Raw genomic sequence first — 13519 nt, 5'->3', positions numbered from 1 at the left:
TAGGCTAGGATCTGCCCTTTCCCGGGAGGAGGTCGGAATTCAGGAGGCCTTAGGCTGAGGGGGGACTGGACAGGCCTCGATGGCAGGGCCTCCTGGGTGCTGTGGAGGCAGTGAGGATGGTTGGATCTTGCGGTAGCGGCGTCAGAATAGGGTGGTCAGGAGAGTCCTGGGCGCTCAGGATCTTCCTAATAATTGGTGCTAATGGCATGTTGTGTAGACTTAACCTGACACATATGGTTTCATAACACAGTGGCTTAATTTCTTCCAAATGTACGTGGCCCTGAATGTGTTGCACTGTGATATATGACCCCGCCCCGCTCCCCAGCCTGGGTCCAAGGCAGCCCTATATGTTGACTTTCTGTTTATAAAGCCCGACGCATATGCAAATGCTTACACAACCAAGCAGACACACCCCAGAGTTGGGGAGGGGACGTATTCCTGGCGAAGTTCGAGAGTCTGGGGGCCAGACTCACCTTCAATGTAGGCCAACATGCTCCCCCCCCATTCTCTCCCAGGGTCGCGACTGGGATTTTGCGCCAAGCCCGCGTGGGGGGAGGGGAGCGCTCCTGGATTTCCTGTTAAACCCTGACCGGTGGCCTGAGGTGGGGGGGTTAGGAAGGGGGAGGGAACCCGTTTTTATCAAAATGTTAAAAAATAAGGTTCGACTACAATCAAATCAGACCCCTTGGGCCCTAGCTGACGGTGAATCTTCTCTCCCCTCCCCCCACAATCCCTTTCCCTTCCTCTCCTGCCCCCCCAAAATTCCCCTTTCGCAGTCGACATAAAGGCCTCGGAGGTATTCTCCCGGGGGAAGAAATGGCATTTTCTCTCCCCCTTCCCACTCCCCACCCCCTATAGGACTGGTGTGTCGGCAGAGGCGTCTGCCGAGGGGCTAATTTCGCGTTCCTTGTTTACGATCGAGAAAAGCGCTTGGCTCTTCCCAAATGGGCCCAGCCCGCCGCCTGCTCCTGCTGCCGCGCGCTCTCCCGCGGCGCAGGCACGGCCCAGGGGCTGGCGCCCGGGGAACCAGGCAGCGGCCGGCTGGGACTCGAGTCTGTGGGACCTGAAAAGGGCAAGGGGAGTACAGTGGGACTGTGGAGGGGCCCGGGAGGCCCGAAAACGGGAGCCTTTCTCTTGGCGTATTGTGGGAACCGCAGACCGGTGAGGCCTCTATTTCTCTTTCGCCTGTATTTTGTCCGCCCCTGGCCTCTGTGGATGGCCGCACTGACGTTGGGGGGTGGGGGGCACAAATCTCCTTTGTTATCACAGAAAGAAAAGCGTTTCGGGAGAAGGCTATTCAGGCCAGTGGTTATTCACCTGGGATATTAGCGGGACCCCCCTCCCATCAGAGGGGCGGTCCTGAGCAAAGCAGGGGTATTTCATTAGGCCTACAGGGATCTAGTTGAATGTGCTAACAGCGAGATTTCGGGGTGCTAGGATGCAAGGTTGACAGGTTAACAGCACTATCCTGAGGTATCCTTATATGTGTTTATCAATTTACTGTCTCTTCCTTGCTAGGGTTCTGCAGGCCCCCACTTTACCTATGCCCTTCACCCCTAGAAATAGAGGGATGCAGAGATAGCAGGGCAGCAGGCACTGGCCCTGGTTTTTCAATTTTCCGGTCTGGCTAGGGGAGAAACCAGAAGCTAGTCCTCTGCTTCCCAGTTACTTTCGTTTTTTCTTCCCCTTCTTTCTTTTCCTCTCTGGTGCTCAAATGGAAAGCACCAGGGGATCCCCCAGTGGCAGCCCTCAGCTCTTGGCAGGCCAAATTCTCTGTGGATGTGGTCCTCACTGCAGGAGATCTCTTCTGTGATTATCTAATAATAGCCATAGTGGCTGATAATAGAATCTGGCAAAAGAACTCTGCAAACCTAGTGCTGAGGCTGGGCAGAAACAGGATCAGGGCCTGGCAACTTTTCCCAGAGCCCAGGGCCCCAGCATCCCATTCTCCTCTGAACCCACCCTTTGGGCACCCTCAGGCCTGCCCCTTCTGGGGCTTTGTTAGTTCAGCAATCACACCCTCTGTGTTACATTCAGGGTTCCTAGCTAAGGAGAAATGGGCAGAGCAAACACTTTCTCTCCTTGGTCTGTCAGTTGTGATCCCCACGGAGAATGCGACCTTGTTTGGAGAAGGCAACCTTGTTTGGTTGAATGTTGTGTTCTGAAACCAGCCGTGGTGACTTTATGCATTTAGTATATACAGGCTCAAATGTACAGACTCAGACTTATGCATGAATATATGCAGTCTCATATTTCCTTGGTGGTTAATTGTATATTACCATGCCTATATTCGCTCAAACTCCGTTTTATGTGCGTGCAAAATTTTGTTAGCCCCCACTAGATGAGAGTGGGCTCATGGAAGCATCTGGTGTACCAAAGAGGCCCTCTCTGCTGTTTTGCTGGAAATATGTGTGCTCTGGAATCGGAGTATGCGGGTCCAGTAACCAACGGATGCTACAGGAGCTTTCTCAGACTTTACTGCTTTTGCTGTCTGTGCAGCTGGACTGGGGAAATACTAAATCCCTTCTGTTTTCCTTCCTCACCTTCCCGCATACTCCTCCAATTGACAGACTTTGTTACAAGGGAACCCAGTCATCTTGAAAGTGAGGTCTCTGGGGCGTTTTGTGGGGGTATTGTGGGCCTCTGAGCAGTTCCCAGCAGTCAGAACTGGAGTCTGGCTGCCAGAAGCCTCATTGGGGCGGTGAAGGGATTGGAGTAGTTAATGAGGTGACTCGGGGCAGTGGTCTGGGGTGACTGCCAACCAGACCAGGGTGCTTGGAGAGGCTGGTGTAGAAGGCTAACCAGAAGGGTTAGGGGTTCTGTGACCATCTCTCCCTCCCTCTGCTTATTCTGTCCACTCACCCCACCACCCTACCCCAGATTTGACTGTGTAAGGGGCCCAATTAAGAGTTAAGGTCCCCTGTCTGTGCAGATCTGGTTACTGGTGGGATTGCATTTTAATCCTGACTGCAGCCTGGACCAAAGCAAAGCCAGGCTAAGAAAGAAGGCCGATGGAGACTTTCAGGAGTGGAAACTGGGCCCTGCCGCCTTCGGGCCTGGAGCACTCAGCATGGGCCGCTACTGGGAATTAATCTGCCTCCTTTCCAGCCTTTCCAGCTTCTGGGGCCACGAAAAGACAAGGGCAGAGGGAAATAAAAATGTCAGTAGAAAGCCCTATAAAAGAAAGTAAGAACAGGAGCAGGGCTGGAGGGGTTTTCTGCTACTCCCAAGGCACTCAGGTTCCTCCCAAGAATCTCCTGTCTAGACTTGCTGTGCCGGAGGCCCACAGCAGCTATTTTTCCACCTTCCTTCCACACTTACTGCAGGCGGACTCAGGCTTTTGAGCCTTGGCCACCTGGGGCGCTGGGGTGACATTACCCCAGGACCGTGCCCCTCACCCAGCCCATGTCCTCTGCCACGGCGCTGCAGCCGCCCCTGTTTATTGTGTCTGTGAGTTGTTTACTTGTTTTGTCTGCTGCCACCCTGCGTCAGAAACCCGCCAAACCAGCAGATTCGCCTAGAAGAACAAAGTGCAGCACTAACCCAAACTCCCTCCCCTTTCCAACACCCTTCTCCCACCCTAACACTCTCCCTCATCCTGCCTTTCGGAGGGGAGGAAGCAGAAATTGTTCTAAAATAGGGCAGCTGTTTAAAGGGTCAGGGAATTATGGGGACACCATAAACCTCCGGGTGTCCTGGTGGCAGAGACTCACAAGCAGCCCTTCTTTTGCCTCCAGCTAGCATTTCTTCCTTCCCCCTGGTAACCTCTTGGCTAGGGGGGGCACAGTCATTAAGAAAGTTGGGCTCCCCTCGCTGCACTCCTCCATTCTTTTCTGCAGGAGTTTCCCTGAGACACAGGTTGTTGGGTTTTTAAATCAGGGTAATGTTGGTAGATTTGTAAAGCTAGACAAAGCATATCATTTTTCCCACTTCGTTCTCCTCAGCCCCCCAAAATAGCAGTGAATTTAAGCAAATCCTACAAAATTAAATTGCCCCTTTGCTAAAGATCCTATAAATCTCCAATCCCGCCAGGTGTAGAGTAGGAGAGGCTGCTGTTCGCCTTTAATTTTGCTCCTGGCTATCAAATCTAAAAGAGTATCATGGAAGTAAGTAATATTCTTGTTTCTGAAATTAATCCCCCTCCTCATCTCTCTCCCTCTTTTCACCAACGCATATTAAATGGTTCTTTCAAACTGCAAACAATAAAGGATAAAATTATTTATAGGGAAAAGAGGGTGATGTTTTATTGTTGGCTTATTGTTCCAGAACATAAAAATATTTTATTTTCAAGCAGGAGAAGTTAGACCAGGGAATAAGAGGAGGAAAGGAAGAAAAGTGAGGGGAGATTGGGCACCCACACATAAAAATCCTGTTGTACATAACTTTTATGACATTTACAATTTCCACATGACAATTCACTGTGATGTCATAAGTGTCTAGTTCTTGAATTTTGCAACTCTCATAAACCTCCAAAATGGGTCAAAGCAAAGCTTGGATGTTGAGAGGCATAAGAGAAACCAGAAGTTGGGGCTCCTTTGAGCTGGCACAGAGCAGCACACCCCCTATTGCCCCTCCCTCTTTGTCTGACACCCTCTTGAGGCCCTAAAATATTCTGAATATTCAGGATTTAAATTTTTATTCCTGGGCCGAGCTGGGACACTTGCTTTGCCCTCCTGAAATGTCCCTAAGCATCTGAGCTCCCTCCCCATTCCCAATGGGACTGAGATGCTAAGTCCCCCAAGCCCCTTCCTCAGCTGATATTCAGCTGCTTATGATAAAGGTGAAAGGCTTGAGGGCCAGGCCCCAAAAAGCCAGAAATGATTTTTTCCAGATGGAACCGGAAGGGGGCTCAGAACTGAGTGTGATAGGGCAGAGATGTTTGGGACCTATTTTAGTTTCTAACTATAAGCCAGAAAAGTAAGTTGAAAGGCCAGACAAACACCAGTGTGTGTGGGGGCTTATCTGCTGATGGCAGCAGCAGCAAGTGGGGTGCCAATAAAGAAAGGCCAGGCAGAAATATGGAAAGAGAGAGGGAGGAAAGGAAATATGACTTAAGTTAGCAGAGCCCCTCCATATACCTTTCTTCTCTGTTGAATTACAATAAAGCAAAAACAGCTCAGGCAGTCTAAGTCCTCAGAAGAGTAGTCACCAACACAGGCCTCAGCGGTGTTTGAGGCGGTTCTCAGAAGCTTGACATGCCTCATCTGGACCCTTCCCCCACTCCCTGCTGACCCCCAACTCCCTTTAGCTGGCCAGCTTGAACCCTATTCCTAGAATATCAGCACCTACAAATGGGATCCATTTCCAGGTTGGGTGTGTCGAATTTCATTTTTCTCCAAGAGCCTCCAAGCCTGAACTTACAAAGGAGAGTGTTCCTTTTTGGAATGCAGTGTGTGTATGGAGGGGCTATGTGCTCAGAAAACTACAATATCTATGAGAAACTGGGAACACCTTGGATGAGTTTGCTTTGGTGTCCCCTAAGAGACCAGTCTCCTCGTTCAGGTTCTCTGACAGATTTGGAAGCTCTCTTTGCAATCCTTTTATTCAGGGTTCTACGGAGATCAAAGGAGCTTGCACACCAAACATTAAGCATTTGAGTAGGGTTTATTTTTTAAATTTTTAAATAAAAAAAAAATCTAATCACATGCTACTGGGGCCAGCTGAGCAGTCACTCCAGAACAGCAAAGCCTTAACCAAATAGTTCGATTGTGAGGTGAGCTGAGCAATTGTTGAAACGGCTTTCTCTGTAAGAGGGATTTCAGCCCTCGCCCAGTGGCACAAAAGGGGCCGGCGGGGCAACCGCTCTTCTCTGGCTCTGGAAAACTAGAATTAGGAGTGGTGGAAGAGTAGGGTCTGGCAGCTGTAGTAGCTTCCAGGCAGCCAAGCACCCAGGCCAAGGGAGTGCTGAGTCCTGTGGCTCCAGTGTTGGGGTCCTTGAGCAGCTTTCGGAGGCACCAAGCTCTAATTGGTGGTGCTGGCAGCCAGAAATGGGCTGTGTTGTATCTGTGTATGAGTGTGGGTGAGTCACAAACATCCTGACATAGTTGGGGGATCTGGGGAGAGAGAGAGGAGCCCTGCAGAACACAAACTAAGGAGGACCTTTGGAAAAGATTCTCCCCAAATAAAAATTCCAGATCTCATCGTGTTCATTTCACGTGTCCCTCCACCAGAAATTAATCTATTTCCCAGAGTACAGTGGACAGAAAAGGCAGGCAGAGCAAGGCCTGCCCATGAACCTCTTTAGGCCCTGGGTGGGGGCAGTCCCACCACTCTTTCCCCAGTTCCATCAAGGGAGCTACCAGCCTTTCCCTGGCCTACAGTGGGACAGGGCTCAAATAGGAGTGACTTAAGGCACCCTAGGAAACCCCCAAATGCCCAGCTCCAAGGTGACCCTTAGCCTTGGGTAGTCCAGGCCGGTGACTGCACCCCACTCAGGCCCAAGGCGCCAGCAGTAAATTCCTCTCCTATAATTAGTACTCACCGAAAGCATGTGTTTTGGATTGGGGAGGGGGAAGACTGGAGCATGGAGTGCCAACTTTCCCCCTTCATTCCTTTTCTGCCTTTTTGAATTCTGTCTTTGAATCCACTAATTACAGCTCTGAGAGCAAAAAAAAAAAAAACTGCTTTTGACACCAAGCCCCTTCTGAATAGCTAATTCTAAAAGCTGAGGGGCCGGAGAAGCTCCTAAACCTGCCGGTCTAATGGGAGGTGTTCTCTGATTTCTCTAGGCTTGTTTTATAGAAACAAAGAATGAGTTTGCTCGCTCCCTCCTTCCCAAGACTTGTGCATATTTACAGAGCTCAACTGCAGTTTTAATAAAACATCTGTTCTTGCTTCTGCTGATGAGTTTCCATAATTGTTTTCAGACAAATTTAACAGGAAAATATAAATATATTTAGAAAAATCCAAGCTCCAGTTTCTTCCCCTCCAGATAGCCATGCTTTTGCCAAAAAATAAAATTAACATGAAATGGGAAAAGGAAAATATAATCCAATGTAGGGAAGATCGAGCTAATCTGACCTACTCTACCCCCTTGGAGCGAATCCTTCCAGCAATTTTCAGCTGCATAATTAAAGATCTAACTGAAAGAAGGAGGCTTCTTTTCTCAGAATCGGAAGGTGATGGAGGAATAAACTGTGTTGGAAATTATTTTTGCCTCCAGTCTTTAAGCAGTGGGGGAATGTATTTGTATTTCTGCTTCCCTTTTTCTCCCCCCTCCAGCATTTCTGCCTTTTTTTTTCCCCCCAGCAGCTGGTTTCTGTTCATTATAAATCCGCGAGACCTTTCAGTCTCTGCCCTCTGTTTAGGGATGTAATAAAACACTTAACTTTCAGGGCCTGAGACTTACTTTCTGTTCCTCAGATCACCACCCCCCAAGCCCACCGACTTTAGGCCCCAAAAGAGAATCTCCCCAACTTTGGGGTCCCTTTCCTCTCCAGAACTGCTTAAGGAGAGGCTCAAGGAAACTTAAGCATCTTTGCTGGGGGGCTGTAGCAGTGCTTCCCCAAGAAGCCCCTTCTTTCTTTCCAGCTCCCTCCCTCCCACCCATCCATACAAGAGGTCTTAAAATACATAGAAAAATCAACACTCATTGAAAGCGAAACCTCATTAAGACATCCTATCTTCCATCATTCAATTTGTTGTACATTGCAACAATTTAATATCTTGAAGGAAATATCACTGACATGATTTATCCCTCTAACAATCTTGCTTTGAAATTGGGGGGGGGGATTTACTCTTTCTTCCAGCCTCTTCTACTTGTTACACCGCTACCCTCAGGGCAGAAAGGAGGCTGGCAAATCTGAAAGAGGCTACTTGCATCCAGGGGTGCTGACTTGTTTCCTATTCCAGCTCTAGGGTACCCCCTCCCCTTGTTCTCTCTCCTCCCTACCTCTTGCCCTCCAGGGAAATTGGAGCCCCAGCCAGCTGTTGGAAACCTCTGCCCAGGCATGCCATGAATTCGAGGACAGCTGGATTCAAGGAAAAAAAAAAAAAAAAGTAACTCACACTCGTGTCTATGTGTACCTGCCATATCACCCCAAAATGAGATAACTTCCTCTTAAAATTCCTTTCTTAATGTGAGCATCCTCCTCTATCCTTTCACCTTCCTCTCCTTGGGAAGAAGAAAGTGTAGTCTAAAGGGAGAAACCTCTATATTATGGGGATCTTTCCCCTACCCACCCTTCTAAATGCCAACCAATTTCCTTCCTTTCTGAAGGATGGGGTCTGGATATTTTTTACAGCCAACACAAATCGTCTTGTAGGAAGACTCTTCAACCCCCTAACGAGGTTCATGTATTAACTAACATGTTGTCTGCACCAGCTCCTATACACTGTCTGCTTTTGGGTTTGAAACTTTATTTTTCCCCCCTAGCGACACTCCAGGGAAACCTTAACGTTACAGAAGATGAATAAATGAGTTTTTTTCCCAGCGTAGTCCCGTTTATGGCTTTATTGCTACCCATTGATTACTTCGCTTTGTTACACAGAAGGAAAAGATCATAAAATCCGGCGACATCCGGGTTCTTGTTATAGCCAGTTACCGCCCCCCCCCAAAAAAAAAAGTGAGGGGGAAAATATAAGCTTTCACTGATTCCTGCATACGCCCACCACCCACTTTTTTGTCAACTGAAAGCAATTTTAGCCTATGTCGCGATATCAAATTAGGTTTGAATTAAAAAGGGGCAAACCCCCTTCTGCACACCTTCGTAGTTTCAGTTTGCCAACTGCGGCTGTCTCAAGCCTCTGACCCAGCTGCATTTTTTCTAACCATCTCTTTCTTCCTCTCAGCTCCAAGTTTTGGGGAGAAAAAGGAGGGAAAGCCTGCTGAGAGTCTGGGGTGACTGGCACTTGGGAAAGAGTTCCCCAGGACCTCTTTGCTAGAATCCTCAGGCATCAGAACTCAGGTCCAGGGGCGCCTCCCGTGGCAGGGCAGTGAATCCGGAGCCGGTAGGGGTTTCTGACTTGTGCAGGGGCTTGAGCTTCAAGAAGCTAACTGTTCATCAGAGCCCCACCAGTCTTCTCTCCTCTTCCAGACTGGATCCTGTGTGAATTACCCCACCGGCCCTCGCTGGCTTCAAATCATAAATTCTCACCAACATAAACAGGAGTTGATGTCTCTAGAAAGAAGACTCGGGAGTTTTCTTTCTTCTCTTCCCTTCTCTCATCTCTCCCACTTTTAAACTTCTTTATCTCCTTTTCCTATTGTATTTTTATACATTTTCCCTTTTAAGCAAAAATGTTGCTAGTATTTCCTCAGAAAGGGTCCTGTGGAGGAGGCAGAAGGGGGATAGGAGGCAGAGGAGAACAGATGCGTGCTTCCTTTGCCAACTTAAGCTCAGTCACTGTACCCTGCAATCTCAGTCTCACCTCTTTAAACCTAATTGCTCCCCACATTCCTCTAACCCAAGACTCTCAGCCACTCTCTCTTTCCTCTGGGAACCATGTTTTATGAAATTCCTTTTTCCTTTTGATTTTTTAAAATTATTGGACAAAAATATAGCAGTTTAGTGATGGAGACTCACCCCATGGAGTGTCAACCAAGATTTCTTGTAGGATTTCTGAGAGCCTTCTCTGAGCTGGGAGGGAATTCCTCCCATGAAGAAAACAGAATGTAATTTTAGAAGGGGGAAGATATAAAAGATGAAATCAGGTTGAAAATACAGAGATTTCTCTGGCCCAGGCTCTGGCCACAGAAGAGCAAAGTTATCTGGGTCTGAGAGATTTCCTGGGAGTACATCTCTCCTTCCCTGGGTCCTAAGGTCCTGTTTATGAACATGCACCCCCTGCTTCACCCCCAAACCAGTTCTCCACATAAATATTTTTTTAAAAGAAATCCAAGTCTTACTTTCAAATCACACACTTAGTCTCAACTAGGGAATCAACAGAAGCAGAAGCGATTTTTTTCCCCCTTCTTGACATCTGGCTTGCGATTGGCTGGAAGGGGGTCAGCTGACTTTGTCATTTTGTCTGTCCTGGATTGGAGCCGTCCCTATAACCATCTAGTTCCGAGTACAAACTGGAGACAGAAATAAATATTAAAGAAATCATAGCCCGACCAGGTAAAGGCAAAGGGATGAATTCCTACTTCACTAACCCTTCCTTATCCTGCCACCTCGCCGGGGGCCAGGACGTCCTCCCTAACGTCGCCCTCAATTCCACCGCCTATGATCCAGTGAGGCATTTCTCGACCTATGGAGCAGCCGTTGCCCAGAACCGGATCTACTCGACTCCCTTTTATTCGCCACAGGAGAATGTCGTGTTCAGTTCCAGCCGGGGGCCGTATGACTATGGATCTAATTCCTTTTACCAGGAGAAAGACATGCTCTCAAACTGCAGACAAAACACCTTAGGACATAACACACAGACCTCAATCGCTCAGGATTTTAGTTCTGAGCAGGGCAGGACTGCGCCCCAGGACCAGAAAGCCAGTATCCAGATTTACCCCTGGATGCAGCGAATGAATTCGCACAGTGGTGAGTTTTACAGCTCCGAGATATAAATTAAATAAACTGAACTGGCTTTATGACCGGCTTCCCTAGAAGAACGGGCGGAGAGAGTTTTTTATGGCCCCATAAAAACAATCACGCTCGTCTCCTCGCCGACGCCGAGACAGGGCCCCCTCTTCTGCCCCCTCTGCTTGCCTCCCGCGCTGGCTCACAGGGGCCAGGCCCCCTCAGCCCCTGGTGGATTGGAGGGCTTCAAGGAGAGCTGAGGGGGGAAGGAACAGGGGATGAGAGGAAAGGGGCAGTGGTGGGGGAGCCCCAAAGTCGAGTTAGGCTGAGGAGAAGGGAGGGGGAAAGGGGAGGACAGAAAAGTGGGGAGAAGTTTTTAAGGAGCTAGGGTGCTTAGGAGGTGTGGAGCCCAGTCCTTGAGAAATGGGGCCCTTATCCCCAGTATTTGAGATTTTTCAAAATTCAGATTTTAGACTGGCAGCTTTCTGCCTGGTTTTTGCCCCGCCCCCCACCTTTCTTTGGGACACACATCTCCTACCCTATGGGAGGACTGAATGAAGTTGGGGCCCTAGGCTGTACCCCCAGTGGGGGTGGGGCAGGGCAAAAGGCAGAAGACTAGACCTAGAGAGGTCGCGAGCTGCAGGCCAATTTGGGAGGCTCAGGACTTTGCTAGGGGGAATCGTCTGCAGAGGACGCCTTGCTGATTGTTTTTAGTGTGTTTTGTGCCCGGATCTCTAGGGGTCGGCTATGGAGCAGACCGGAGGCGCGGCCGCCAGATCTACTCGCGGTACCAGACCCTGGAACTGGAGAAGGAATTTCACTTCAACCGCTACCTAACACGGCGCCGGCGCATCGAGATCGCCAATGCGCTCTGCCTGACCGAGCGGCAGATCAAAATCTGGTTCCAGAATCGCAGGATGAAGTGGAAAAAAGAATCTAATCTCACGTCCACGCTCTCAGGGGGCGGCGGAGGGGCCGCAGCTGACAGCCTGGGCGGAAAAGAGGAAAAGCGGGAAGAGACAGAAGAGGAGAAGCAGAAAGAGTGACCAGGACTGTCCTTGCCACCCCTCTCTTTCCTTCTCCCTTTGCTCACCCCAACTCTCCCCTAATCACACACTCTGTATTTATCACTGGCACAATTGATGTGTTTTGACTCTCTAAAGCAAAATTAGGGAGTCAAACGTGGACCTGAAAGTCAGTCTGGACCCCCTCCCTCACCGCACAACTCTTCACCATTGGCCTCCTCCTCCTAGCTCCCTCGCTAGCTCCTTCTCGGCTTGTCTGCAGGCCCCTTTCCCCGCCCAGGCCTTGGGGGCTCTCAGCCCTGAGCCTTGCTTCAGACTCCACAGATCTCCCTCCACATGAGGACTTGACTCCCCCCACCAGTCGCTTGACGTCCCCCACCCCCGCCCCCGCGCCCAGAGCGGGCTCGCGGGCCTGGGGCCTCTGTTCCCGGGCCTTAGGGCCCGGCCTGGCAGCCCGGGAGAGCCGGAGGCCCAAGGAGGGCGCGCCTGGGCCCCACAGCAACCCCCAGGGCCTCCCCGCAATCCCTGTCCGGCCCCTCTGCCCCAGCAAATGCCCAGCCCAGGCAAATTGTATTTAAATATTCCTGGGGGTCATTATGGCATATTACAAACTGTGACCGTTTCTGTGTGAATATTTTTAGCTGTATTTGTGGTCTCTGTATTTATATTTATGTTTAGAACCCTCAGTGTTCCGATCTCATTTAAAAAAAAAAGGAGAAAAAGAGGGAAAATTACAAAAAAAGAAAAAAAGTGAATGACATTTGTTTAGCCAGTAGGAGAAAATAAATAAATAAATCCCCTCGTGTTACCCTCCTGTATAAATCCGACCTCTGGATCCGTTCTCGAATATTTAATAAAACATATTATTTTTAAAAGTTTATATCTGCGTTTCTGTTAATTCGCTCAGCCGCCGGCTTGGAGCAGGCTCCAAGCACTCCCGCGTCTGCCCGCCGCCTGCAAGCCCCCAGTCCTCTGCATTCGCCTTCTTCGGGAGCCGGGCGCCGAGTCCCGGCCTCCGAATTCTCCTCGTGACCGCGCTGGGCGGGATGGGAAGTCTCTCAGGGCTCCCCACGCGAACCGACACACACCCATTTAAAAAAAAAAAAAAAAAGCCGTTTAGGATTTCGGTGGGGGTGGGGGTGGAGGAGCCCGGGTTAGTAGGGTTGGGCTCCAAGCCCCACACAGGCCTTTCTTTCCTGCCTGTGGTAGCATGGGGTCCTCGGCGTCTGAACCCCTAGCCCTAAAGGCTAGAAGAGAAGCATTTTCCAGGCACCAGGGTCTCCTCCCCACCTCTCCCAGGACCGTGGGGAGGGGGACGCTCGGCAGCAAGTCCCCGGCCCAAACCAGGCCCGCTGTTGGGAAACGTGGCGGAGGCGGAGAGTCTAGGAGAACCAGAAGACCAGACCGCTGGATTGGAGTCTTCGGCCGGGACTGAACGACTCAAGGACATCCCGAAAGAGAAAGCCTGGAAACTGAGCTCTCGCCTGTGCTGGGACTCCTGAAGTGGCCGGAACAAAATTCCTCCTTCTTTACCGCCCCAGCTTGTCTGGTTCCTTCCTCCTTCTCTCAAACCTGGCGGGTGAGGGGCGCAGCAGGACCCTAACCATTTCTCAGCTCCAGCCTTCTCTCCCCAAGCCCAGTCAGAAAAACCTGAGTGGGCCTAGTGGAGAGGTGGTGTGTATTTGGGGTCGGGAGGGGGGTCTCCTGAAGAGAAAAAAAATCCACCAGAGTATTCCAGATTCTCCAAATCCCCGCCAGCGCCTCCGCCTGCGGGAAGGGGGGCTTCTCCTGACAGAGGCGGAGATTTCCTGGGGAGAAAGAGCAAGCAGGAAAGAGTAAGACTTGGGACTAGGAGAGGAGAGGAAGGGGCAGAAGGGCTGCAGAGACCTTGGCCAAAGGCTGCCAATGTTGCCCAGGCATCTGCTCTGCCAGCCCCCTCAGCCGGGTCCTCTCCATGCCTCTGAAGAGCTAAGAAATTGCTCTCCTGTGGGCCTTCTGGATTCAGGTTCCTGGAAAGCCTGGAAAAGCACCAAAGGAAAG

At 50.2% G+C, this 13519-nt stretch overlaps 1 protein-coding gene across 2 annotated transcripts; it reads left to right on the top strand.

Moving 5' to 3' along the window:
- The first annotated feature begins 890 nt into the window (after nucleotides 1–890).
- Nucleotides 891–12359, top strand: Hoxc6 (homeobox C6). 2 transcript variants are annotated; one of them, XM_071609801.1, is made up of 3 exons: nucleotides 891–1161; nucleotides 10130–10475; nucleotides 11193–12359. In XM_071609801.1, exons 2-3 carry the CDS (start codon nucleotides 10322–10324, stop codon nucleotides 11498–11500), a joined length of 462 nt encoding a protein of 153 aa, XP_071465902.1. In that variant the 5' UTR covers nucleotides 891–1161; nucleotides 10130–10321; the 3' UTR covers nucleotides 11501–12359. The 2 variants fall into 2 exon arrangements, with proteins under 2 accessions (XP_071465902.1, XP_027805674.1); XM_027949873.2 differs by lacking the exon at nucleotides 891–1161 and having other exon boundaries at nucleotides 6657–10475.
- Nucleotides 12360–13519: the final 1160 nt, after the last annotated feature.

Source organism: Marmota flaviventris, chromosome 3, assembly GCF_047511675.1.
Source record: "Marmota flaviventris isolate mMarFla1 chromosome 3, mMarFla1.hap1, whole genome shotgun sequence".
In the NCBI taxonomy this organism is placed as follows: Eukaryota; Metazoa; Chordata; class Mammalia; order Rodentia; family Sciuridae; genus Marmota; species Marmota flaviventris.
The sequence above is the reverse complement of the archived record's forward strand: the minus strand, read 5'-3'. Positions and strand labels throughout refer to the sequence as shown.

What these genes read in the sequence shown, in the direction of transcription:
- Hoxc6 (XM_027949873.2), top strand. Translation starts at nt 10,076, where the DNA reads ATGAATTCCTACTTCACTAACCCTTCCTTATCCTGCCACCTCGCCGGG. An exon ending in GCGAATGAATTCGCACAGTG is followed by an intron (nt 10,476 to 11,192) that starts GTGAGTTTTACA and finishes CCGGATCTCTAG; the next exon opens with GGGTCGGCTATGGAGCAGAC.